The sequence below is a fragment of the Mesoplodon mirus genome (genome assembly GCF_964341445.2).
Source record: "Mesoplodon mirus genome assembly, chromosome: 3".
Classification (NCBI taxonomy): Eukaryota; Metazoa; Chordata; class Mammalia; order Artiodactyla; family Ziphiidae; genus Mesoplodon; species Mesoplodon mirus.
In genome coordinates this window covers 194088235-194115804 of record NC_138978.1, presented here as the reverse complement: position 1 = coordinate 194115804, position 27570 = coordinate 194088235, and the positions used below count along the sequence as shown (strand labels likewise).

Below are 27570 nucleotides of genomic sequence, written 5' to 3'. Positions count from 1 at the left end.
AAAAATCTTGAAGTGAAGGATGCAATGATATTCTACCCTACTAGTAATTAATCATAAAAGGTAAAAAATTATACACATTTTTAAATTTATCTTTTCAAATACAGCCATGGGACCACATCAACACCTCATACCACCCCACTCCAGCAAAAAAAAAAAAAAAAAAAGGGTAAAAAGAATGAAGTTAAAGAAAACTTCTCTAGAGTGATCATTAGGATAATGAATACTGAAATAATCAATTACTTACTAATGCATACAGGTTGCATTGACCATCCACTTTGCAGACATGTAATTAATCCTGATGTATTACCATCTGCTGTTACATATCCTGATTTACACTTATACTTTGTTTGTTTATTTAAAGGATATGTAAAGCTGGATTCAGAAAAAAATCCGTTCTTAATTTGTATATCTAATTTTGAACATGTTTCTAAAAGGGAGAAAGCATAAAGAAAAGGTAAGCATATATTTGATGAACATTTTATAAGGATTCAAATAATATAACTATAGAAAAATGGGGAGTCGTTTATAAATGTAAACCTAGAAAAATTCTAATCATTTAAGTTCTTGTGTGAGAGAAAAAAATCGATGAGTTTCCAAAGATATTAAATCAAGACACTTTATTCATGTTTTTAGAACAAAGCAAGATTTAAAGTACTCAGAATCCTTACTAGGAAATTATTAGAAATCTGTTTGTCTAATGGATCTGGAATCCTACAGCATGTCAGAACTCTATTAACAATGGGTTTCCTTTCCTGGGACTTGTTCGAAACATTGCTTTGTCAGGATCTCTTAAGCAACCCAGAGCACAGTTAACAAATTGGGGTATCTCAGATCAGGTGATGATCTCGGAATCTTCCACCACAGTTACCATAGCCTTTGTATCTGAGAATTTGAAATGTTTGTCATAAAATGTTGGGTGCTTACATGCCGCGGAGCGGCTGGGCCCGTGAGCCATGGCCGCTGATCCTGCGCGTCCGGAGCCTGTGCTCCACAGCGGGAGAGGCCACAGAAGTGAGAGGCCCGCGTAACGCAAAAAAAAAAAAAAAAAAAAAAAAATTGGGTGCTTAAATCCATGTCAATATATGGAGTTCAATGAAGATGACAATGATCAACACATGTATTCATTCTACAAAGGACTAAATGATGCTTCCTCAAACTATGTACAGCTAAACTTGAAATAGTAAAGTACATTTCTGTCACTTACTAAGTCTCTTCAGAGAGCTCAGCTTCATTTATTAAATAACTCGTGGATAAAGAAGAAACCAAAAGAGAAAACTTTGAATATTTTGAATTGAATGAAAATAAAAACATGATAAGTAAAATTTTATGAGATTTATGAAATGACACGAAAGTGTGCTGAGAGGGGAATTTTAACATTAAATTACAATAATAGAAAATAATAAAGATTGAAAATCAATAATTCTTTTTACTTAAAAATTATAAAAAGGAAAGCAAACAAACACAACATATATAAATTTGAAAGAATAGAGTGACAGTAGTAAGATGATGGAATAGGATGCCTCGACCTCTCCCCACAGACACTCTGAATTAACAGCTATGCACGTATCAGCTCCCGTTATTCAGAACACTGGTTGAGAGGCTCCTGCATCCAAGGCAAGTGAGAAAATGCTAAAATCCTAACTGTTAGGAAAAACTGAGACACACTCTCACAATAAACCCCACCTAGGCATAGCACCATATTATTGGGAGGGAAACTTCAACTCCCAGCTTCTCTTGGAGGAGCAAAGAGTTTGAACCACAATCTAGGACTCCAGTTTTCCAACTGCTAGTCGAGGGTCTGGCTTCTAAATCACCTGCCTCTGGGAGGACCCAGCATTTCCAGTCTCCTGGGACTACTGAGGACAAAGTGGAATGGCTGTGCTAGCACTGCTCACAGGTCATCCCCTACCTTAGTGCAAAGGGAGCAGCTCCCAGTTTTTCCATGGAAGGAGTTAGACTACACATCTAGATCCTCATCTTTTTTGTGTGTGTGTGGTACGCGGGCCTCTCACTGTTGTGGCCTCTCCCGTTGTGGAGCACAGGCTCCGGACACGCAGGCTCAGCGGCCATGGCTCACGGGCCCAGCCGCTCCGTGGCATGTGGGATCTTCCTGGACAGGGGCACGAACCCGTGTCCCCTGCATCAGCAGGTGGGCTCTCAACCACTGCACCACCAGGGAAACCTTAGACCCTCATCTTTTCTAGCTGCTGCCTAAGGAACTGGCTCCTAACTAACCTCTCTCTGAGAGCTGATGAAGCCCAGAATTTGTTGGTGCCTGGGGACTACAGAGAGAAAATCATGGTTTGGAAGAGCCCAGGGTTTGGAGGAGCATGCAGGCATTTCCACAGTCCTTCTCCTCAGCTCAGTGCAGAGTGAATGAGGGGATAAGCTCCAGCTCCCAGCTTCACCAGCTTTTCTGGCTTCTAGGTCACCTGTCTCAGGACATAGATGGGAGTTGGCATACTCTAGACCCCTGGAAGATGCTAAGTACAAAGACAGCAGTTTGGATGAGCATAGAGGTTAGAGAGGCATCCAGAATCTCTGGCCAGGCTGATTGATGAAGGCTTTCTACTTATGAGTCCAGTCTGTGAAGACTAGGAGATGTGTGGGTATTTAATCTAATGCACAGATATCAACACAGAGATTCGAGAAAAATAATAATAGAGAAATACGTTCCAGTCAGAAGAACAAGATAAGTATCTATAAACCAACACTAATGAAAAGGAGACAGGTGATTTTCTTTCTTTCTTTGTTTCTTTGTTTCTCTCTTTCCTTCTCCCTTCCTTCCTTCTTTCCTTTTTCACTTCCTTTTCTTCCTTCCTTCCTTCTCTTTGTTTCTATGAATTGAATCTTTTGTTTCCCTTTCTTTCTCTCCCTTCCTTCCTTCCTTCCTTCCTTCCTTCTTTCTTTTCTTTCTTTCTTTCTTTCTTTCTTTCTTTCTTTCTTTCTTTCTTTCTTTCTTTCTTTCTTTCTTTCTTTCTTTCTTTCTTACTTCACTTAGCATAATGTCCTCTATGCTCATCCATGTTGTATCAAATGGCAGGACTTCTTTTCTTTCTTGTTGCTGAGTAATATTCCATTTTACATATATAGATCACATCTTTATTTATTCTTTTATTTATTTATTTTTTTGCTGATCCGTAAGTTGTTTCCAAAGCTTGGATGCTGTGAATAATGCTAAAATTAGCATGGTACTGCAGATATGTCTTCGAGATATTGATTTGATTTCTGTTGGATACATACTTAGGAATGAGATTGCTGGGACATATGAAAGTTCTATTAAATTTTTTGAGGAAATTCCACACTGATTTCCATAGAGCTGTAACAAATTAAATTCCATCCGAAGTGTACAAGGATTCACTTTTCTCCACATCCTTGCCAACACTTATATTTTTTGATAAAAGTCATTCTAAAAGGTGTGAAGTAATATCTCATTGTGGTTTTGATTTGTATTTCCCTGAAGATTAGTAATTGTTTTACTATCTACTCATGTATCTGTTGGCCTTTTGCGTGTATTTTTCAGAAAAATGTCTACTCAGATCCTTTGCTCATTTTTAAATCAGATTACTTGATTTTTCTGCTATTGAGTTGTATAAGTCCTTTTTTTAAAATATTACCCTCTTATTAGATATATGGTTTTCAATTCCATAGTTTACCTTTTCCTTTGTTGATTTGCTGAACAGAACCTTTAGTTTAATACAGTCCCACTTAAATTTTGTTTCTGTTACTTGTGCTTTTGGTGACATATCAAAAAACATCATTGCCCAAACCAGTGTCAAGAAACTAGCTCCCCAAGTTTTCTTTTATGACATTTATGGTTTCAGGTCTTACATCTAAGTCTCTAATTCATTTAGAGTTAATTTTTGTTGGTGTTTCAATATAGGGGTCCAATTTCATTCTTGTTTGTACATATCCAGTTTTCCCAGCACCATTTACTAAAGACACCATCATTTCCCCATTGTGTATTTTTGATTGCCTTGTTAAATATTAGGTGACACACGGGTTATTTCTGGGTCTCAATTCTGTTCCATTGGCTATGTGTCTATTATTTATGCCAGAATCATACTATTTTGATTACTGTTGCTCTAAAACTATAGTTTGAAATCAGGAAGTGTAATGCCTCCAGCTTTGTTGTTCTTTCTCAAGAAAAGGGGGTATTTTTTGATTCCATATGAATTTTAGGATTATTTATTTTACTTATGTAAAATATGCCATTGGGTTTTGCTAAATGGTTTGAGAAGGATTGGTATTTATTCTTCACATCCTTGGTATAATTTACCAATTAGATCATCTGGTCCTGAGCTTTACTTCATTGGAAGATTTTAAATTTTTGATTCCATTTTATTTCTAATTTTATTCTGTTCAGATTTTCTGTTGTTAAATGAGTTAGTATTGTTGAATTATAAGTTTCTAGGAATTTATCCATTTCTTCTAGGTTATCCAATTTGTTGGCATATGATAGTTCATAGTTGTCTTTTATGATCCTTGGCATTGCTGTGGCATCAACTGTAATAGCTCATCTTTCATTTCTGATTTAACTTATATGAGTTTTACCTCTTTTTTTTCTAATCTAGCTTTAGGTTTGTTCATTTTGTTTATCTTTTTGCAAAAGCAGGTATGCTGTGATCTTTTCTGTTGTATTTTCTGGTCTCTATTTCATATATTTCTGTTCTGATCTTCATTATTTCCTTCTTTCTGGTAACTTCATGCTTAGTTTGTTCTTCTTCTTTGAGTGTAAAATTGGCTTGTTTTTTGCAGATCTTCCTTTTTTCTTAATGTATGATTTTATCACTATAAATGCTCCTCATAGAACTGCTTTTGTTGTGCTTAAATTTTCATTTCCTTTAGAATACATTTTTATTTCTCCCTGATATCTATTTTGACCCATTGTTGAGAAATGTTTTGTTTCCACATACTGTCAGTTTTCTACTTTTCTTCCTGTTACTGATTGTTTAGTTTCATACCACTGTGGTCCAAAAAATGTTTGGTATACTTTCAATCATCTTAAGGTTTTTAAGGCTTGTTTTGTGACCTAGCATGTTATCTCTCCTGGAGAATGTTCTCTGTATGCTTAGGATGAATATATATTCTGCTGTTGAATGGAATGTTCTGATATGTCTGTTAGGTACTTTTGTTTAAGTTTGGTTCCAGTCGAATTGTTCTTTTTTGATTTTCTGGGTGAATGATCTACCCATTTTTGAAAGTAGAGTATTGAACTCCCCTACTATTATTATACTGCTATTTCTCTGTTTAGATCAGTTAGAATTTGCTTAATGTACTTAGGTGCTCCCATGCTGGATACATATGTATTTACTGCTGTTAAATCCTCTTGATTTGATCTCTTCATTTTATAATGACCTTCTTGTCTCTTGTTCAGTTTTGACTAAAAGTCTATTTTTCTGAAATAAGTATTGCTATCCCTGCTCTCTTTTGATGTCCATTTGCATGGAATATTGTCTTTTCATTCACTTTAGCCTTTGGGTGTCCTAAATGCTGAAGTGAGTTTCAGTTTAGTTTTACATCTAGGTAGTTTATAGTTGGAGTTTCTATCTGTTCTCCCCTTGTTTTTTTATGCACTCTCTATGTCTTTTGATTGGAGAATAGAATGCATTTACTTTTAATGTTGTTATTGATAGGTAAGGACTTACTAATACAATCTCATTAACTGTTTTCTGGCCACTATATAGTAAATATTGTTCCTTGGTCTTTCTCTTGCACCCTTTCTTAGAGAATTCATGATTTTCTGTAGTGGTACACTTTGATTCCTTTATCTTTTGTGTATCTAAAATAGGTTTTGTTTTGTGGTTACCACAAGGCTTACACAAAATATCTTATAGGTTTAACGGTCTATTTGTAGGTGATAACAAATTCACTTTGATTGCATACAAACCTTACCCTTTCACTTTCCTCCCCACCTATTTTGTTTTTGATATCACAATTTACATTATTTTTTATGTGTTGTATATATTCATGGTTTCACATTACTAATTAACATCCTTTCTTTCAGCTTGAAGAACTCCTTTCAGCATTTCTTGTAAGAGAGATCTAGTACTAATGAATTCCTTCAGTTTTTATTCATCTGGGAAAGTCTTTATACCCCCTTCATTGCTACAAGACCGATTTTCCAGGCAAATAATTCTTCAGTTGCAGGTTTTTTCTTTCAGTAATTTGAATATTTCATCCCTCTCTCTCCTGGTGTGCAGTGTTTCTGCAGTTTTATTAACCTGCTTATATCTTTATGGGGAATCCCTTTTGTTTGTGGAGATTTTTCTCTCAGCTTCAAAAATTCTCTTTTCCTTTGATTTTAGACAGTTTTTTACAATGTGTCTTGTATGTAGAATATCTCTTGTTTGAATCTGTTTGGGGACTTATGAAATGCATGATCTTGAGTGTTCATGTCTTCCGGGCCATTATTTCTTTAAATAAACTTTCTTCTCCTGGGACACCCATAATCTCTACAATGTTTCTCTTGATGGTCTCCAATCATTCCTGTAGGCTCTCTTCACTCAGACAGGATACTTTCAAATGAGTTTTTTTTTTTTTTTTTTTTTACGAAGAATCAATATTTGTTTATTTATTTTCGGCTGTGTTCGGTCTTCGTTTCTGTGCGAGGACTTTCTCCAGTTGCGGCGAGCGGGGGCCACTCTTCATCGCGGTGCGTGGGCCTCTCACTATCGCGGCCTCTCTTGTTGCGGAGCACAAGCTCCAGACACGCAGGCTCAGTAGATGCGGCACACGGGCCCAGTTGCTCCGTGGCATGTGGGATCTTCCCAGACCAGGGCATGAACCCGTGTCCGCTGCATTGGCAGGCAGATTCTCAACCATTGCGCCACCAGGGAAGCCCTCAAATGAGGTTTTTTTTCTGCTTGATAGTTTGTGGTTGATGCTCTCCATTGTATTTATCACTTCATTCATTGTATTCTTTACTTTCAGAATTCTATCTCCCTGTTAAACTTCTTGTTTTGTTCAATTATTGTTTATTTGACTCCTTTGAATTATCTGTGTTTTCTTGCATCTCAGTGAAGTTCTTTAAAGTAACTATATTGAAGCATCTATCAGATAAATTGTACATATCCATTATTTGAGGTCAGTTAATGGAAAACTATTACGCTCCTTTGTTTGTATTGTAGTCCTTAGATTTTATTGTTTCTTGAAGTCGCCTGTTGCTGTCTTCACACTTAAAGAAGCAATTGCTTCCTCCAGTCTTTACAGACTGACCGGGGAGGAAAATACATTCTGTCACAATGCTACAGGCTTCTCCAGACCTTTTTTAAGGATACACCTGTTCCACACATCTTGATCCCTTGTGGGAGAGAATTTTGAAGATTGTATGCTTCCCTCTATCTGGCAAAGCCAGTCTGTGTGCTGACAGCTTCCTGGTTGCTTTCCCTGGTGCAATGACAAATGCTCATGTTTGTGTGTTTTCTCCTAATCCCACAGGGTCAGGCTGGCTTCTAGATATCTCACTAGTCATCTGCAAAAGTTTGCATTGCCCCCTTGGGGACATACACAGGGAGCTGGCCTTGGGGCAGGGGGATTTGGATGTGTTGAGGGTGCCCATGGCTGAGAAGGATTCACAAACTATGTGTGTGCAATGGTTAGAGGGTGGGCTTCCTTTTTTTTAAATGCCCAGGAGTGTCCATTTTATTTGTCCATGCAGTAGGGGACTAAGGAATGACATGTTGCTTCTAAGAGTTAGAGAGCCAGCAGTGGAGTGGAGAAGCAAGCCCTCTTGGGCGCTGGGCCCCAAGGCCGTCTTCTAGGCTGGGGGCTGGACCTCAGACCTGAGCCCCAGCAGACTCAAAGCTTTGTTGAAGAAGAGGTTGATGGGAGTGGAGTCATCAGTAATGAGGGTTGATTTTAGGCCCAGGCTCTTGAGAAGTTTTACCTGCATCTCCAGTCCTGACACAGCGAAGGTCCCTGATGTTCCTGGGACCCAGGCCCTCTGTCATCTTCTTGAGCTTCTTCACCTCTACCTCAGCCAGCTGGTGGTGTCTACAAAATGGCCAGTAGGATCCTTGTCTCTTGATGAATTCTAGCCCTGGATGCTGTACTCCTGGCCTCTCCCCACTCCTCAGTCATGCAGATTACCCCAGTATTCTGGATGTGAGAGAGAAGTGGGCCTTTTGATCAGTATTGCAAGTTGAGGAAGCTGGCCCTTACTCACATGCTCTTATTTTCCCCCACAGGTGAAATCCTGTGCTGAGGGGGACTCTCTGGGCACTAAGCTGTTCTACTTTAAGGGAGAGGTGTCACAGGTAAAGTGAAACTGTTCCTCTAACCTTCTTTGATGCATTCAGTCTTGAATCTCTGTGCTCCAACAGTGTGCTATAATTTCTCTGCTAGACTCCTAGAATCCCACAAAGATATTCTCGTCGATTCATCATGGTCAAAGTTTGTATCAGGAGAGACAGTAAAACTCCTATTCTGCCATCTTGCTGACATCTCTCTGTTATTATAGGTTTCTTCTTTGTGTTTTTTTCCCCCCCGTATTCTTGACTAATGTCTATCAATAGGCACATTTATTTTGTTAAATACATATCAAGAAGTCTGTACATACACTCACACACATTTGTAAAAAATAAAACTAAATAAGTCCTTTGGCAAAACAAGAAAAAGTTGATAAAAACATTTTGCAGTGGATAATATAGCTGAGTCTTAGAAAATTATAAATATACTGGGATCTCGGACCAGTTTACTCACGGACACGGATGCATATGGGAGGAGGAGACCAGCCATCCTCTGTACAGGTCATTGTGTTCTGGTTATTCTGAAGACTGTAGCCATTATAGCAGCGAACTCTTACAGTTTTACCTTGTAAATATTTTTCTTCGTAATTTGGGTAACGCCCATTTTCCAAGTAATTGAAAATACATTGTCCTAAGGATCATAAAGACAATAGAAAAGAAAAAAAATAACATATATTTGGTAAAATAGCACATTAAAAATTAACTTAATAGTATTTACCTGACAATGCATTAGTATTCAAAAAGAACAAATAACTTAATTAAAATGAAAGCTACTACCACGTGTTTGTTAAAAAAGAAAAAATAATCAATATACCATGTTATTTATCTTTAGTTTTTATAATTACAATATGTGTAAATATGCAGATATTCTTATAAAATCTCTATATTTCTCATGTGATTTCCATGGAGAGCTCCTCAAAAAAAGAAGGCTTATTTGGGTCTTTTTGCTCACAGAACTTGACCCTTGGCCTTATTTTTGTTGTGCAAGACTTAATTGTACTCACTTATGTACTATTATTTCTCCACTCTTTGGAAGATTTATACACATAAAATTAAAGAGGTTTACTTACTGAGGCATGGTACTTCTGGAACCCATCCTTCTCGTTTGCAAGTAAGGTAAGCCCAGTATCCTTTTGAAGGAGGCACAAAATACTGATCACAGTGATAGTAGAAATATTGACCTATGCTTGCTGGAAAGTATCCTCTATATGGATAATGGAGCCTTCCATGTTTTATTACTGGAAAATCGCAAGGTTTAACTTGGAATAAAAAAAAAGGTATGAATAATGTTTTATCTTAGTAAGCAATCAAATTAGAGATCAGATGTTTCATCTATGAATTATATTCCTATTAGCTTAATTACCCTCATTGTGTTAGAGTTTCTAGGAAAAGAAAAGTTATAGAAAACTCAGATGATTGAGGTATGTAAGGAGGTCCTTGCTAATGAAGATCAAATTTTGTCTTGTGGGTCATATTATATAAAATTTATATGTGAGCTCTCTTGGTAGAAAACTATACAGAGCTATTGATTTAATTATCCTTAAGTACATAAGTCCTAGCCTTGGTTAACTAAATTAGCATCTTAATCGAGAGGTGAAAGTACAAATTTTATCATGCAGCTCATCTGTCTTCTTTTTCATTCTCATCAGAAATCAGGATCTTGGCTTTTATATTCAGACCAAGTCAATGTAGGAAAACAGTTTTTGTTTTTAGATTAACACTCATTAGTTTACTTTTCTATTTATTGGAAATGTGTGATAAGTGTAGAGAAGCACAACAGTTGATCCACTGATCACATTACACAGAAAAAAAAATTCTAATTTAACCCTCAAACTAGACATTAAGGCATATTTTCCCTCCTTTATCTAATCAGAGAAATGAACAATGAATGAATAATTCTTAATATCCAAATGGTTACGATTAAGGGAAACACTTGAATGCTTATTTCTAATTTTAATTTGATTTGTTTTTAATTTAATTTGTTTAATTTGTTTTTAATTTAATTTAATTTAATTTGTTTTTTTCAGTTTCTTATAAATATTTTAAATGAGGTATAATATAATTACATTTATTGTTATTCTTATATATTGAGTAATTTTCACATGTATTCTTAAGTGTTATGTTGTTTATAACAGTTTTATATATAATATTTTTCAGAAAAACTTACTCTTTTTATTGGATGGTTTGGAGAAAATCTAATACTTTTAATACTACACTAGTATTTATTTTACATCATGAAATATGATATTACAAGAACACACATGCAACACATTAAAAAAATGTACAACATGCACACACAATATTCATTACTATTTTTATCTTCCTTAAGATCAATGATCCGTTTTCTTTTTTGTATGATTACAGAAATCTTTCAAGCTGTTTTTACAGACTTGCTATGTGAATTATAAACTTTGAATCTTTGCATATCCTAATGTCTTTCTTTAACAAAGACTTGTGAATGATACCTTCTCTTGGTATAGATTCTTGTCCTATAGTCTGTATCTCTCATCATTGATAGATTTTCCCCACTTTTGTGAAGCTTCCCACTCTTAAGATTGAAATGCTTATTTACTCTCATTCCTTTTAAGTAACAGACTAGTTTTTTTCACACTACTTTTTGGAGATTTAGAAGATTTTCTCTTCATCCATGGATTTTACAAATTCCAGCATGTTATGTCAAGATATGTGTATTTAACAATAATTTTATGTTGGGCAAGCTTGAGTCTTTGTATTTGCAAGAACCAAATCTTAAAGAACTCAATTAACTTTGCCATTAAATTGTAGAGCAGACGTTTGAATCCTGATGATCTGATTTCAGAACTAGTATGTTTATCCACTTCATTATGTTTCTTCATACAATATGAATACAGTAAAATAATCCACTGAGATTCGTTTCCAAAAGGTACACACTGAGGACATAATTGAAAGTAAGTATTATTACTATCACTGGCCGAGCCCTGTTCCTAGTCTTGTCTTTCATTCGGTCACATGTGAATGTGTTTGTATCTCTCTAACCAGATCATTTCCTGAAGCACGTGTACTATTCCATTGTGGTCGGATCAGCACTAACATTGGCAGGACTTAGAACAGCCTCATTACACTCTCACACTTCTACCAACACGAGGTATGGTCCCATGATCAGCTTTGGCTGTGCCATCACAGTGTTGGCTCAGACTGATCTCAAAACTGATTAAAATATTCACTAATTTTTAAAAGTGTTTCTAGTCTTTCTGTACTTGTGCAGCTGACTCCTATGGCCCAAACCCAGGATCTTACAGTTATCACTGTTAAATTTCATGTTACTAGATCCAACCTTGCACATGGGAGTCTTTCTGAGTGATGAATCTATCCTAATGCAGATTCTCTTTCAGCAGCCCTGTATCATTCCAGCGGTGAATTTGTACTGCATCTCCTCTACACCATTAAACTAGAGGAATGGAGCAGGCCTGAGAACACAGTCCTGAATCTGATAATCAGATAGGCTGATTTAATGAAATTATGACTATCTGATAAACCATCTAATTGGTCGATTTCCCCACCTTGTCCACAAGAACTTCGGAAGTTCCCTTGTGGGATAAACTCGTTGAGGCTCATCTGCCATATTCATAAACCAAACTTTAACATGATTAAATATTTCTCTTATATTTCTTATGCACATTGAAATCTGTTTCATACTGATAATAGCTTCCTTTTTAAGGGACTCTTACTTTGAAAAATCATTTTGGACTTATGCCTGGAATTAACATTGAGGTCATTGATCTATTATTTGTATCATTACATTTTTCTTTCAGGCAAGATCGAGTATAACTGTAGTGCATCTTTACAATAAACTGTGATGTATAAAGAAAAAGAATATGATTGTAGAAACAGAAAACACTTGAAAAAAGGTAAATGAAGCATGCCTAGAAATACAATACTCTGTTCAGTTGAGTGACATTTTTCTAAATGTGATAGTTTTAGAAAATTCCACGATGTCTTGTACATTCCTCCCTCCCAAAATTAGAGCCTAATTCCCCACACTGGAATGTGCTGGACTTAGTGACCCACTTCTAAATAATACATATGGCTGAAGTGACACTAAGCCACTTCCTAATTCCTGACCCATAGGAGCTCTAAGAATATAAAGGTGTGTTGTTTTAAGCCCATATGTTTTGGGAGACTATTTTTACACAGCACTAGATAACTAATATACTAGATGTTAGGTAATGTAAGTCTTACTCAATGTTTTAGTTCAGATATTGGTATTATATTAGAGAATTATATATTCAAACACACAGACACATATTTAACTTTGAGTAGCAAAATATTTAAAGAGTTTTTAGTTTACAAAAATGTTTTTATTCTTCCTTAGAACTGTCTACTTTGAAAAGTGAAGAATACCTCTAAAGCCTCTAATTTGTATACACAGTAGGGCAAATACTTGGATTTATTCTGTCCGCATTTTTGTGTGTTTAAGAGAAAGAAACTTCAGAATTAAGAAGTAGGTCAAGATACGAGTGAAACTTACAGGAACATCTTGGAGCAGGTGACCAGCCTTGGCTGGTGCACATTGCAACATTTCCTTGGATCACAGGAGAAAAGCCACTTTTACACTCATAAGTGATTTTATCTTCACCTCTGTATTTGGTTAATTGAGGTGTGTAAATACCATTTGGAATATAAGGAGGATCACATGTTATTTCTGAAAAGAAAAAAGATATGTGTACCATATAGAAATAATTATCCATTAAAAACAATCAAGTATATAAAAATATAAATGTGGATGTTATTTGTTCTTAGTACAACACAAAATGTCATTAAAATGAACACAGCCTCATACCCTTCCTGCTACATCAATCATATTTCCCTCCATTGTATTTCTCATCTAATGTATTTGTCCGCACTGCACTCTTGAGTCCTCTTTCTCTAAAGGCAACACATGCTTCATGATATTCCATACCCGGCAATGAGTTCTTGGTATATCACTTCAGCTATTCTTTCCACTTTCTGCAAGTTCCTCAGTTTCTGTCATTCTCATAAGTACTATTTACAAATATTCTGAGTCTCCTCCCTCCAGACGTTTTTTTGGATAGTATACCCTGCCCCTTTGAAGTAGACGTAAACACATGGCTTGCACAGGACAATGAAATGAATATGGAAGTAATATGTTTTCCTTTAGGGAGGAACAGTCATTTTGACTGTAACAGTCATTGTGTGAATTTTTATGTTCTTTTCCCCACAACTGCAGTGATTAAAAGAACATGGAGGGCTTCCCTGGTGGTGCAGTGGTTGAGAGTCCGCCTGCCGATGCAGGGGACGCGGGTTCGTGCCCCAGTCTGGGAAGATCCCAAATGCCGTGGAGTGGCTGGGCCCGTGAGCCATGGCTGCTGAGCCTGTGCGTCCGGAGCCTGTGCTCCACAGCGGGAGAGGCCACAACAGTGAGAGGCCCGCGTACCGCAAAAAAAAAAAAAAAAAAAAAAAAGTATGCCTTGGCATTCAAAAGTTTAATGTCGCAGACACTTACACTACACTAAGGTATTCTATTCCTCCTCCCATTTATTCTTCAACCTGTTTCCATCTGGCTTCTCACACCACCATTGTACTGACATTGCTCTGACAAAAGTCACCAATGTCCTCTAATTTCCAAATTGAAAAATCTTTGTATTCCACATATTACAGTGTCTGCTGTATATTATTAGCTAAACTCTGTAATATTTGACACTGCTGATCACCAACTTCTTGAAGTTCCCCAGTGCATTACTTTTTTTATGTTCTACTTCTCCTTACCTTTGTCTGAACAACACGATTAAATTTTGTTTAGTTTACTTATAGTTACTCCTCTTCTTCCACCACTCCACTTAATTCTTAGGCCCAGCCTACTTTTCCAATCGCATCCCCTACCACTTTCCTACTTATTTTCTGTGCTACCACCACACTAGCCTCCAGTCTGGTTTTCACACATGCCAAGTTTATGCCTATCATTTGCACTTTCTGCTCCTTGTGTCTTGAACGTTTCTCCTCTAAATCTTCATAGTGATGCTTATCACCACGCCAGAAACATCTTCCCTGAAGACCCTATAAGTGTTGTATGAATGAAGAGAGATGCCTTGTACTTGGTTCTACATGAGTATTTGACCTTGATTTTGTTGTTTTCCTCATCATATTCTCTGTATAATTCAAGACTTGTCCATGACAAAAAGCTTCCCTGTTATGCTAATAAATTCTTCAGTGTGATCCCAATCCATATATCCAGTTGCAGCTCACATTGAACAGGTCCATGTGTACAACTCAAAAGCATACTCAGCTTATCCTATATCAAACTAAATCATCATCCTTCTTTCAATATATGCTTTTCTTCCTGTGTATAACATTGGAATTTGTGACACAAGAACCTCATGACAGAAGACTGGAAAGTTACCCCTACATTCCTTCCTCCACATCACTTCAAAATTCAGTCAAACACCATATTCTATAAAGTTGGTATTATTGCTTATATATCTCCTCCCTTTCATAAGACACCTCCACTGTGTATGGTCAGCTCTTAGAGGTAGTGTTGTAGTCTCCTAATTGGTCTTAAATTTATATTGCATTCTGCCAGATAAGCTTCAATATGCCTCTGTTGCTAACATGATAATATAATTATTAGCAATGATTATATTAGAAATAATAGAAATTACATGTGATCACCTAAACACAAGTTTTATGTGAAATAGGTTTTCACTAATTAACACTAACTTCAGATAAGCCTTAAATGTATTCATTTATTATTTTCTGTTTTTTCTCTTTCACTTCATTCTGCTATTATCTATCATACTTTCATATACACATTGAAGTCCAGTTTACATGTCTTAGTTTTTACTTTATGCTACAGCTGAACTTAGTACCAGAGTTTGAAGTCGAAAGTCACAATATATAAATAAACATGTGTTTCACTAAGATACCTACTAAATAATATTGGGAGATTTTGTTAAACTAATTAAGAGTAGGAGAACTTCTAGGGATTACTTTCAAGCAGTATATATAAATCTTTTAATAAATTTTGATTCCCTACTCATGATCTCCATTAAAATAAATAATGTTATTAAAACATTGCCATGGCAATGTTTAAGAGAAGTAAGCCTAGGTAGGTGCTTCTATTAAAATAATAATAATAATAATAATAATAATAATAATAATAATAATAATAATAATATTTGAGACTGTCTGAATATGTAAAGCCAAATTTTTTCTACTTTTAGAAACAACCATTAAGCATTTGAAATAATAATTAATTCAAGGTTAACATTCTGTTGTGAATCGTAAAAAATCCAGTCTGTACAGGGAACAGAGAGATTTGCATCAAAGGTGGCTTTTATTTAACAGGTCTTGGTACTTTTCTTTATTCCTGTGAGTGACTTGTTGTCAGAGACTGTTCCTTATTGGATACAGAGACCAAAGTTTTGACAAATCTCCCTCAAGTAAAACCCCTGACACATACAAATCATAGACCAGATAGAAGACAATTTAAGTGTTTTATCCTAGACTATTTTATTTAAATTTGCTTTTATGACTTAATTCCAAATTTCTTATAGAGTTCTATAAAATAAGATATGTAGATCTGGACTTTATCACTATCAGCAGGTAGATCCTTCCAATGTACCATGAAAATAGGGAGAGGTATTTGTGTCATTAGCTGAGGTACAGAGAGTGAGTTTCTTTTAATAAAAGACTTCTCTATATCTAGTTAATGTAAAATGCATTTTAATAAAATGAAGCATCATTAAGAGACAGAGCATGCTTATCTAATTTGGGGTGAGATACTCTTTACTTATATTGATCTTTAGCAAATTATCTTGTAAAAGAGAGAATACCAATCCTAATCCTGGTATGTCTTTTGCTAAAGAAAGCAGGACCTTAAAGCATACAGTCTTGAATTTTTAAGTTATGACTGTGACTGGGAAAATGAAAAAGAACTTTTAAAAGGAAAATGTCTTATAAATATGGATTCTTTGATGCGTGTGTGTAAAGGAGTCTAGTTTTAAGAGAAATAAACCTAGAAATTGTAGTAACACTGTGGGAAAAACAGAGATTCCCCACTACTAAAATGGATCTTTCTAAGGAAGAGTTTTAAGTAGGTAGGTAAGTGACCAAGAAAAAGGAATAATTCAATGACTTTTATGTCATGTTATCCTGAGTCCTATGTCCAAGTAAAATTGAATTCCTGAAGCTTTACTTTGAATTCATTGAAGCCTGGAATTCATTGAAACTTTATTCTAATGTTTATCCTCAATACAGGGCAAGAGTCCTGATATAAAGTAAGTGGTTTATAAGCTCTATTTTGGTGATCAGATGGATAGAAGAGGGGCTCTGGAAGTAGCATATATGGCAGAGTTTGACGCCAGAGAACTTGTGCATCCACCTTCTTTGTTCAGGAGCCACGAATGCCATGGAGATAAACAGCTGGACTCCACACAGCATCAGCCTCACACAGATCTCTTGTGGTTGTGTAACCGAGCAGGACCCTGTGGGGCCTTCCCGGGACAGACCCCTCCCCCATATCCTCTGCTGTAGTTCCTCTTTGAACTACCTAGATAATAGTATCTGATGCACATTTCCTGAGTTGTTTTACACATTTGAAAACCCCACCGAATGGAAGATGTTAACTACTTGATGACCATGAGCACGTAGTCCCCAGACCTACTGGAACCTGAGGATTGATGATGTTAACCCCTGTGACACTGCCCTGTTACCTCTCATCAACCAATCAGAGAATTCGCACGAGCTGATCACATTCACTGAGACACCTCTCCCTCACCCGGCCTTTAAAAATGCTTTGCTGAAACCCATCGGGGAGGCTGGGCTTTTTGAGCACTAGCTGCCCTGGACTCCTTGCTTGGTGCCTTATGATAAATGCTGCACTTCCCTTCACCACAACCAGGTGTCAGTAGATTAGCTTTACTGTGTGCAGGTGAGCAGACCCAAGTTTTGGTTCGGTAACAGTTATCGCTGTCTTGTGTTTATTAACTTCTTTCTAAATATTTTCTTAACAATGCCTGAAAGTGAAGGTCATTCAGGAGGATGTATTTTCTAAGGAGCTGCTTGTTGGCTCAACTAAATTTTTTTAGGAATAAAATCAGCTCAAAAACTACCTCTAGTTTTTGTAAAAGAGGATCACCAAAGCAAGGTTTATATGTGTTATTACGAATAGCATGATTTAAAGTTCAGAGGGCTCTTAAGAGGTGAAGGTCACCGTGTGGCAATACCTGTAAAAGTCGCCCTCTTAGAAAGTCACTTGTCTCGGACGTCATGTGTGATAATACTGTTACTTGTTTTACTCGGTGAAACAGCCCTCATCAAAAGCTAACTCCCTCCTTTTCATAAGTGTTTGCAAATAACTCAACACTGTTATTACCATGCTATAGCTGTATCTGCCTGCTCTTCTTATGACTTCTTACATTCCTCAACCATTTATTGATATATTTTTCTCTTCTAAGCCATGATAGTTGAAACTATCCCTTTCTAAATGAGGTGGGCTAAGTAGAACACAAAAAAAGCAGACATAATTTCTGGTGGGCAAAGAGCACGGTTGAAATGAAGTCTTTGAGTCTGTGTAACATCCTTCCCTTACGAAGCCTAAAAGAGGAGCTGTTTTCAGCGCCATCACCACAGTTGATTCATATGAAGCCTGTGGTTAATGAAATACCCAGTTTCTTCTATTTAATTCCATTATCCATGGAGAATTGCCTCATCTGGTATTAATATAATTTACTGTTTAAAGTGAAATGTTGGGCTTTATGAGAGGAATCTCATTATTTGGGAGGTATATATACCTGGGGATTGGGAAACCTGTTACAGTCCTGGCTCTGCTCTAGATTTGCTTTGTGACCATAGACCAAAGATTTAATGAGCTATTGAACTTTTCTGGTCTTGTTTATGTGTATCTTCAGAGTGAGAGAATCACACCAATTGATCTCAAAACAGGCCTTGCACACATAAAATGTTATGTCTCTGTAATAGTTGATTCCTATAAACATTAATACTCCATAGTGAGAAAAAATAAACTACTTAACCATAAGGAGTATATGAATTAAAACAATCGGTAAAAATATACAGCAAAAGATATAGAAGAGAAACATAGCATTACCTTTACATGAAGGAACTGGGGCCCATCCAAATTCAGTGCATACGGCATCTCCTCTTTCCCTGTATTCGAAACCACTTGCACATTTATATTGAACTCGTTCATTTGCCTTATAAATTTCCTTCAGAGATATAGGATATCCATTTAAAATGGTTGGTTGTTTGCAGGAAATTTCTAAACAAAAGGGATTAAATTCCAACAGGTTTGTTATATATTAAAGGACGGTGTCCCAAACATAGTTATATAAAGATACAACTCTTGTTTCCATTAGGTAAATCAGACAACTAAACAAAAGTCCTGTTTTGACTTCAATGCTTGGTGAATAATTTATCTGTTGTTCTTAACCTTCATTTTTGAAGTAAGTAAAAATTCTGATTTAAATCATGTTGCTAAGTTATTTAGTTTGGGGATAAATTAGTCCTCTTGAAATAAATAGTGACCAGTAACACTCATCAACTGTATATATAAAATTGAATACAGAAATAGGTTTAATGTGATATGTATTTTCAATGAGTGACTGGTAAAACTTACATATTTTTTAGTTATTGATAATAGAGTAACTATTGACAAAACACTTTGTCAAAGAAATTAATATATCTCATTGTTATTACATCTCCAAAAAGCAACTGACCAGCTTGTGTGGTTTTGTTATCCATCCAAGTTTTCTGTTCAAAAAAAAAAAAAAAAAGAGCTGGCCATCATCTTTCACACTATCCTCACTCCAAAATTTTTCTCTGGGACTCCAGGAATAGTGACTAATTTCCCAGATCTTATTCTCCCTTCATCTTAATCTTTTTTTTCCTGTTTGTAACTTAATGATCTTTTTTTCTTTTTCTTTTTCCATTAAAAATGCTTCATTGATTCCCAATTCAGTCTGTATAAAAGCCTAATTCTTCAGCATGGTACACGTAGCCCCGCAGAACCTTGGACTGCCTATCTTCACTCCATCACTGACTTCTTCCCTGCCTGCATACTAAGTTAAGGCCCCTGAGAACAGTGGGAATAGGGGAGCTTCATGCTCAAAGAGGCCTCAAGGCCATTGTCCCTTCCTCTCCATTAACTTCTTCTGACTGGTTTGCTTTTCCCCTCCTCAACTTCATCTGAAAGATTCTCATTCTTCCTTTAAGACTTATCTTCTGCATCAGTCATTCCAGAAAGTTTTCACTAACCACAGAAATTTAGTTGCAAGAAATAAGCCCCATCCATGAACCTCTAGAGTATACAGTAATTGCTACACTGAATATAAATATGTTTGCCATTATTAACTCGAAGAACTAGTTTTGTAAAAAAGACTTCCTAGGAAGAGGGACGCTTCTCTCTTCATCTCACTCTAGGACAGACTAGACTAAGAAAGTGTAAATAATTTGGGGATTTTAGATAATGTTAAAAAACAAATATGGCAGAAATTTCTGCCAAAGAAATACTGGTCAAACGAAGTATGGTACTTTTAAATAAACTGACCAAAATGTATTATTACAAAAGCCAGAATCGTCATATTGGTCATCAGACACAGGTCAGTAGTATTAAAACTAAAGAAGTGCTAACTTCTAGCTAACTATGGAACTTTTTTTTACAGACAAAGATTTATGGATTCAATTCAGTTCAGCAATATTTATACTAAACTCCCAGTGCAAGTATAAAACAGGGCCACTTCCTAGAGCGTTATTCAAAAACACAATGTTATCATGATACATCAATAGAAATAAATAATGATAGTTTTTCAAATAAAAAAATGACCTATTCTGGAGTTTTAATATTAAACTTGTAGCAGAAATGCTTAAGATTTTATTTTAGTCATAAGAGTCAATTACAATTTAATTATAGTTAAGAGCATGGACTTTAGTGTCAGATAAACTACATTTAAATCTTACCTCTACCATATATGCCATGATAATTTTGTACATGTGATTTAATTTCTTTGCACCATGATTTCCTCAATTATAAAATAGCGGTGAAAACAGTACATAAATCACATAGTCATTTGGAAGGTAAAATAGATGACATGTGTAAAGAACTTAGATCACTTACTGGGAAATAGTAAGTGCTTAATAAATGCTAGTGAGTTAGTATTTTTCAGATTCTGTAGGATGCACAGTGTTTTGAAAGGCATATTTTCATGAAAAAAACTGAACTCATTCAAATAATTAAACAGTAAGTGTATCTTACCTACACATTTCGGTTTTTCTTCACTCCAAGTACCATCTGCTGAGCAATGTATTTGTTTAGGTCCATCAAGTATGTAGCCTGCATTACATTCAAACTGTATTGCTTGTCCAAAAGTATATATTTGGTCTGGTTCCAGGGCACCACTGAAAATTTTCCCATTCTCTGGTTCTGTTACTGGTAAACACTTAACAACTGAAAAAATAAATATAATTTTTTTCTAATAGAATTGGAAAATTTTATTATGAAAAATGAGTATATATAAATATAACATATACATAACCAATAGCAAGATTGGAGGAAATTAAATTTTTTAAAGATGTATTTAATATACCTGTTAGCCAGAAATAAATTCTACTAAGTAAAAAAAACCCAAAACAAACAAGCAAAAAAAAAAAAACTGTAAGTTTATCTCTGATTCTTTTCTATGAGAGTGAACAAAGAAAATTACTACTTTGAATTTTTGAATGACAGTTTATATATTTTGTAGTAACAAACAAGTGTTTCTTAAATAATTGAGAAATATAAAGTTTGTGATAATTAAATACAAATTTCCATTTAAGTCCCACAATAATATAAAACTGTATTCCTAAAAGGTGTAAAAGCAAACTTTCTGATTATGTTTATTTCAATAACTAAATAGTCTTTAATTTTCCTTTTTCCATATCAAAATAACTTGAGCACTTTTTTGATTTTCCTTAATATTTTCCAGTATCCCTTAGCTTATGATATTCAATCTTTATTTTACAATGATCACCCAGGATGCTTGTTAAATGGAAATTCTATGGCTGCCCTATCACCTCAGGGATACTTGATTTATACGTCTTTACTAACCAAAAATTTCAGTTTCTAAGAAACACCCCAGGTGATTCCAATGTGGATGTTCCTTACAACATTGATGTCCTTCCCCTCGTTTCTGCAGATGAAAGATCCACTCTCTTTTTCAGACAACGGGATTTTTGAGTCATCATGTTTCTTCTCCTCCCCCCCTTCCCCTTCTTCCTCTTCTGCTTCCTCCTTGTTTTTCTCTCTTTCTCTGTCTCCGTTTGTGCCTTTCCTTCTCTCTTCTCCCTCTCTCCTTACTCCTAACCATGGAACTTGGAAAAACAGTTCTGATTGATCTCTTATTTTCATGATGACTAGAGATTGGAATTACTAGTTCAAAATTTGGGAACAGGATGTGCATTTTTTTCATTCTCATTGTTTGCTTTTTGGATCAGTAAGAAAGGACAGAGGTCTTCCTTAGTTCCTGCCTCTTTTCAGTACAACTAAGACCAGAGGAAAACTCCCCTTGCCAGGCAAGAGGGAGGAGGTGGCTAAATCATGTTCTCCACTTCAGTCGCTACCAGAGATCCCTGCACTGGGGTCGTTATTTGGGGGAGTGCCTCTTCATGAATAAAGTTGAAGTTCTCAGCTTCATTTTGATGTGATACTTGTGTTATTTCTAGTGGTTAGAATCCAAAAGGAAAAAAAATAGATTTTTCTAATCTGTAATACATTAACTATTAGATCAGATGAGCCTGTATTTATATTTGGTTATTGAAATACATAATAATGTAACAATAAAAGGATTAGATAAACACTCTGTACTACAGTAGAATCCACAAAAATAATTTGAGTAAGAAATATTTAATTATAGACTTTATGAATATTTGATGTAAGACATTTCAAAAAATCCTAATATTTTAAGTATCTGCTTTAATATACTTGTAAATCAGTTTTACATCTACCTTCACATATGGGAATATTATTGGTCCATCCATTTGTTTCACATTCACGGAAATTCATCTCACCCAGCATCTGATACCTGAAAACCAACAATAACGGAGTTGTGAGCTAATGCGTGTTCATGCCCAGTTTTAAGTTTGATACCATTTCAAATGTCCAGAAACTCCATTTCAAGGAAAATTAACAGCATATACTTCCCTCCTTCCTTTCTTAAGAAAGGCCCTCAAACCCTCAGGTGTATGGACTTGGAATAATCATAACCCTTGGTTCATGACACAAACTCATTACTGTTTCATGCACAATGCACTTTTATTCCTTCATTAATTTATTTTTTCACTAATGAGGTATATTTAACAATGTAATAAGCTCCACGAACAATCACCAAAAACAGAAGATAAAAACATGATAGTAAACAACAGGTCACTGTATGTCACCCCCATCTACTCTTTTTCCATATTTCTATCCATACTCCTACCCTCCATGATTGTGATATTTTCTGGATGCTTTGGGCTTTTTACATGATCAAGGATAGTGCTAACAAAAATGTCTTAGTGTGGCTTATTTTCAGCACTGGTCTCCATCTCCCTATCTCCATCTCCGAGATCCGAGATGCTTTCCAGAGTGCAGTCACTGAGTCAAGTTGGCTTATAGAAGCCATTCAATGTCGAATTATAGTAACTCATCAAGTCTGATCTTAAAACCAAAGATGCTGTACTTTAATACAAGGTCCTTGGGCAGGTGTACAGTGTGCAGTCATCCCCAGATGCTTCAGATGAAGGCATAGCATCCTTCTCAACATTTATTACATTGGACGGTTGGAGGCAAAAAACAAAACAAACAAACAAAACCTTTTTCTCAAAAAATAAATAATGGAAGGCATTTTTGATAACCACAAAAGAGAGAATTTTGAAAAATGGTCTTTCATGAACTTCTACAGAATTCTACATGGACAAATGTTTCCTTTGTCTGCAAATAAGAGTTGTGCTGCAAATTACACAAGTAAAAGAAATTTTCTCCTTCAAAAAACACTGTGTCTTTCTTAGATTGGGATTGATTTGTTCCTAATTCTCTACAGGAAGAAAACATTTCAACAGAGTAAATGGGAGTCACAGAACTTGAAGTCAAACTTTTACTCTGTGCCTCTGTCACACGAAGGAACAAAATAATTGGTTATTAAAGGTTCTTCTCTGGTTCCTCTCTTGGCTCTACCTTATAACAGAAAAGGAGACTTCCTGGTGAATATTTTCCATCTACACCAGGGACCCATCCACTCGCCCAAATCTCTCTCAGGAGTTCTGTAAAATTCTACACAAAACCACCTAGCATCACCAGCAAAGCGTATTCACAATTCCTGGGGAATAAAACTAGAATCTGGGGAATAAATCTAACCTCTCCCCCTCCCCCACCCCCGCTGTGCTTAGTCTAGTTTCACTGGCTCACAGGGTCGCACATGCAGAGGAATTGCACCTGGCTCTTCAAAGTAGAGTTCCTCGTTCAAAATGGCTGCCCCTAAACTTCAGCTTAGGGCCATGTGCAGACCCTGCACACGACACTCCATCCAAGATGGCGGCATCGGGCCATATGCAGAGATACTGCACCCAGCACTGTGGTCTGGAGCCTGAGCAGAGCAGCTGCCCCACCCCCTCCCAGCTGACAAGACTCTATAAAGCAGCCCCGCTCACTTGCAACCTGTTGGGAGAATGAAGCGTTCCTGTGCTATACAGTAGGTCCTTATTAATTATCTATTTTATATATAGTAGTGTGCATATGTCAATCCCAATCTCCCAATTTATCCCTCCCCACTCCCCTTTCCCCCCCCCCAGTGACCATAAGATTGTTTTCTACATCTGTGACTCTATTTCTGTTTTGTAAATAGGTTCATTTATACCCTTTTTTAAGATTCCATATAAAAAACAATATCATATGATATTTTTCCTTCTCTGTCTGACTTACTTCACTCAGTATGACAATCTGACCTATATGCGAATAGAATCTAAAAAAGGGGATATATGTATACGTATAACTGATTCACTTTGCTGTACAGCAGAAACTAACACAACATTGTAAATCAACTATACTCCAATAAAAAATAATTTTTTAAAAGATGAAGCTTTCCTTTATTTCTGAGCCCAACTCAGTCTCATTCTATTGGCCGAAAGAACACCGGGCAGAAGGACCCTTGTTAAGACGACTCGAAAAGGTCAGTAATGCTAGGGCCCATGTACATCGAAGGAGGGAGAAAGATAGAGAGATTGTCCAAATGTTGGTTTAGAGAAAAGTAAGGGCTTGTGTTTCTGCAACCCCAAGCTGGCAAAATACCAGAAACACTGTGCAGAGGGCCTCTTATAAGACTCCCTCCCCGTAGGAGGATCAAACTGGTTTTCCATATTGAGTATTCTGGTAAGTGGCTAGTATTCAGCTAAATGGGTGCACAGCAGACAAAAGGGGGATGGGACAAGGGGACACACAGGGTGGGTTGGCTGGCAGAAACTGTGGGTACAGTAAACCCACTCTATCATCAGATTCCACTATGGGGTCAGAAGACTTATATGCTCTCTGATGCTGATCTTACAACAGTCCAAGGACTTTTATTTCACTGACAAATATCTAGTCCTGTTGAAAGCCCAAGCTGGGTGGTGGAGACAGTTGCTCTTACAGGGTCTATGACAGTTTATCCATAGTTAATACAAGAAGAACGTGGCAAAGATGAGTTAAACAGAGCCAGAGTCAAAGCACGTATGTCACTAACCTCTTTATCAAATTATAAATATTATTTATTACTGAGATTTAGTGAATCTAGTAGAAAAAGTTTATGAGTTTTGATCCCTTTTGCTAGGTCAAGGGTGGAACTTAAAGGGACCAGACTAGCCTGGATTGAAAGGGATATTTCATTGATTGGGGCAAAAACTCTTTGAAAAATCTCCCTGTGGTAGTGACCAAGGAGAGACTAAGTTATAAGAACTAATACTTATTGGGCATTTACAATATCCCAGGAACTCTTCTAAGGGCCTCAAGTGTGTGTCATATTTATTTCTCCCACCAATCTTATGATGCATTTAATATGTTTCCACTTTTATAAGTGAGGACATGGGAGTAAAGAGATATTTTTTAAAAAATACATATAGTTATTAAGTGATAGAGTTTTGGAATATAGGCTTACTCCAAAGCCTAAGCCTTAAAATATTTTATTTTACTGCCTCAATTCAAGAAATAAATGGAAAGAGAATAATGATTCCATGTGTAATTTCTTGATCCTATGTGTATTTATGTAGTATAAAAGTGCAATGGTCCTGTTTTCCCAAGTGTGAAGCTTTCTTCAAAATAATTTTTTGGCCTGGCTGGGGATCTTAGGAAAGAAAGAACACTGAGGAGATAACATAGGGTTAAGATTAGCTGTGAAAACCAACAGGTGCTTAGAAAGCACAAAGTCACTGATTCTGAACATAGCAGCATTTTCAGTCCATGTGATAATTTACAGCTTGTGGCACCTTAGAGAATGGTAGTTATTATTTCAGTGTAAAAGTCTTGCTTCTGCTAAATTTTATAAAATTTTATCAAAATAGACCATGTACTGTAAGTTTGTTACCATTCCCACTCTCCCTGACATATCAAACTCCTATAATACTCTGCACATAATAGAATGTAGTGAGGATTCATTGCAGTGAATTTTTATTGATATGCATGCTATTTTCCCACTCTCCTATAATTACACTCTCCCAGAATAATCATAATTCATTCTAATTTTTCAGTGTTGAGGAGATGATAATTGTATCAATATATAATCATTTCCATTATAGTTTAAATTTTCAGGTTGCTTGTATGTTACTTATAAATATGTTCATAGAAAAATATAGTAACCTTAAACACATAAATTAGTACAGTTTCTATTTACTATTTCCATTATGAATTATCTCAATTATAAGCCTCTTTTTCTATTGGCTACATACCCCTCATCACATGTGTAAACAATCTTTGCACCGTATTCAAACTGAGTTCCTACTGCAAGATGGAAAGAACCAAATGGAGTGTCCCCAGGGTGTCCACAGGGCTTTTCTAAAATGAAAAAAAAAAAAAAAAGGATATATTGTTAGTATGTAGCACGGGGAGTAACAATTTACATGAGTTCAAGGACAGGGATATTTGTTATTGTATTAGAGGACAGAATTGAAAATATGGAAAAGTGAAAAATGGCAAAGTTATCTGAACCTTTTGGAAGATGACAACACCTTGTTAAGAATAATGACGATGAAGAATTTGAAAGAGAATAGATATTTGTGTATGTATAACTGAATCACTTTGCTGTCCACCTGAAACTAACACAACATTGTGAATAAACTATACTCCATTATAAAATAAAAAGTTAAAAAGAAAATAATGAGGATGTATCATTTTGTATTTAAATGACAATAGTGATAGAATTCAGCCAGCGTTTCCATAGTAGCACCCAGTAGTTTCACAACTAAAAGTTTTCACAGATTTCACAAATGTAGGAATGACTTACTGTGACATATCCTCGAAGGATGAAGAGATAGCCACTTTCCATCCTTGCATACCATTACAATACTCCCAAGAGTTCTGTATCCAGGGCGGCATTTATACGTAGCCTGAGTGCCCTCTGGATATGTTTCTTCAGTCCAAGAACCTGACAGAATTTCTGTTGCTTTTCTTGGAGGGGGTTCTTGACAATCTACAAAAAAAAAATGAAAACACAATAGATGTTTAAATAACTATTAAAAATGCAGTATGTTTAGGTTATTTTTTATTTAAAAAAAACTATACAGGTCCATCCAAATGTAAGTCTTTTTTTTTTTCTTTTTTACTTACTAGATTACTAGATAATTATGAAAGGATACAACTCAGGAACAGCCAGATAGAAGAGATGCATAGGGCAAGACTTGGGGGAAGGCGTGTGGAGCTTCTATGTTCTCTCCAGGTGTGTCACTCTCCCAGCACCTCCCTGTGTTCACCAACCTGGAAGCTTCCAAATGCCATTCTTTAGAGATTTTTATGGAGGCTTCATTACATAGACACGATTGATCAGATCACTGGCCCTTGGTGACTGACTAAACCTCCAGTTCCGCCTCCCTTCCCGGAATCCCTGAGGTTGGGGACTGGGGTAGGGTGAGGAGGGTGGGACTAAAAGTTCCAACCTTCTAATCAAGTGGTTGGTTCCTCCTGGCAACCAGCCCCCATCCTTTGGTTCTCTAGGGCCTTCCCAAAAATCACCTCATTAACATAAACTTAGGAGTGGTTGAAAGAGGCTTGTTGTGAATAACAAAATACACTACTTTAACCTCTTATCCTCTGGAGCTATTTCAGGACTGAGAACAA

At 36.2% G+C, this 27570-nt stretch overlaps 1 protein-coding gene across 1 annotated transcript in view; it reads right to left on the bottom strand.

Annotated features, from left to right (window-relative positions):
- Positions 1-27570, bottom strand: part of LOC309799998 (complement factor H-like) — an 80027-nt gene that overhangs the window by 37429 nt on the left and 15028 nt on the right. Inside the window, exons 2-10 of the mRNA XM_082613802.1 lie at positions 26741-26926; positions 26187-26292; positions 22242-22318; positions 20515-20706; positions 18352-18522; positions 12757-12930; positions 9320-9508; positions 8704-8880; positions 245-427 (exon numbers count right to left, since the gene is read on the bottom strand). Of these exons, the coding sequence (XP_082469928.1) occupies positions 245-427; positions 8704-8880; positions 9320-9508; positions 12757-12930; positions 18352-18522; positions 20515-20706; positions 22242-22318; positions 26187-26292; positions 26741-26926 (1455 nt within the window). The remainder of the gene's footprint in view (positions 1-244; positions 428-8703; positions 8881-9319; positions 9509-12756; positions 12931-18351; positions 18523-20514; positions 20707-22241; positions 22319-26186; positions 26293-26740; positions 26927-27570) is intronic.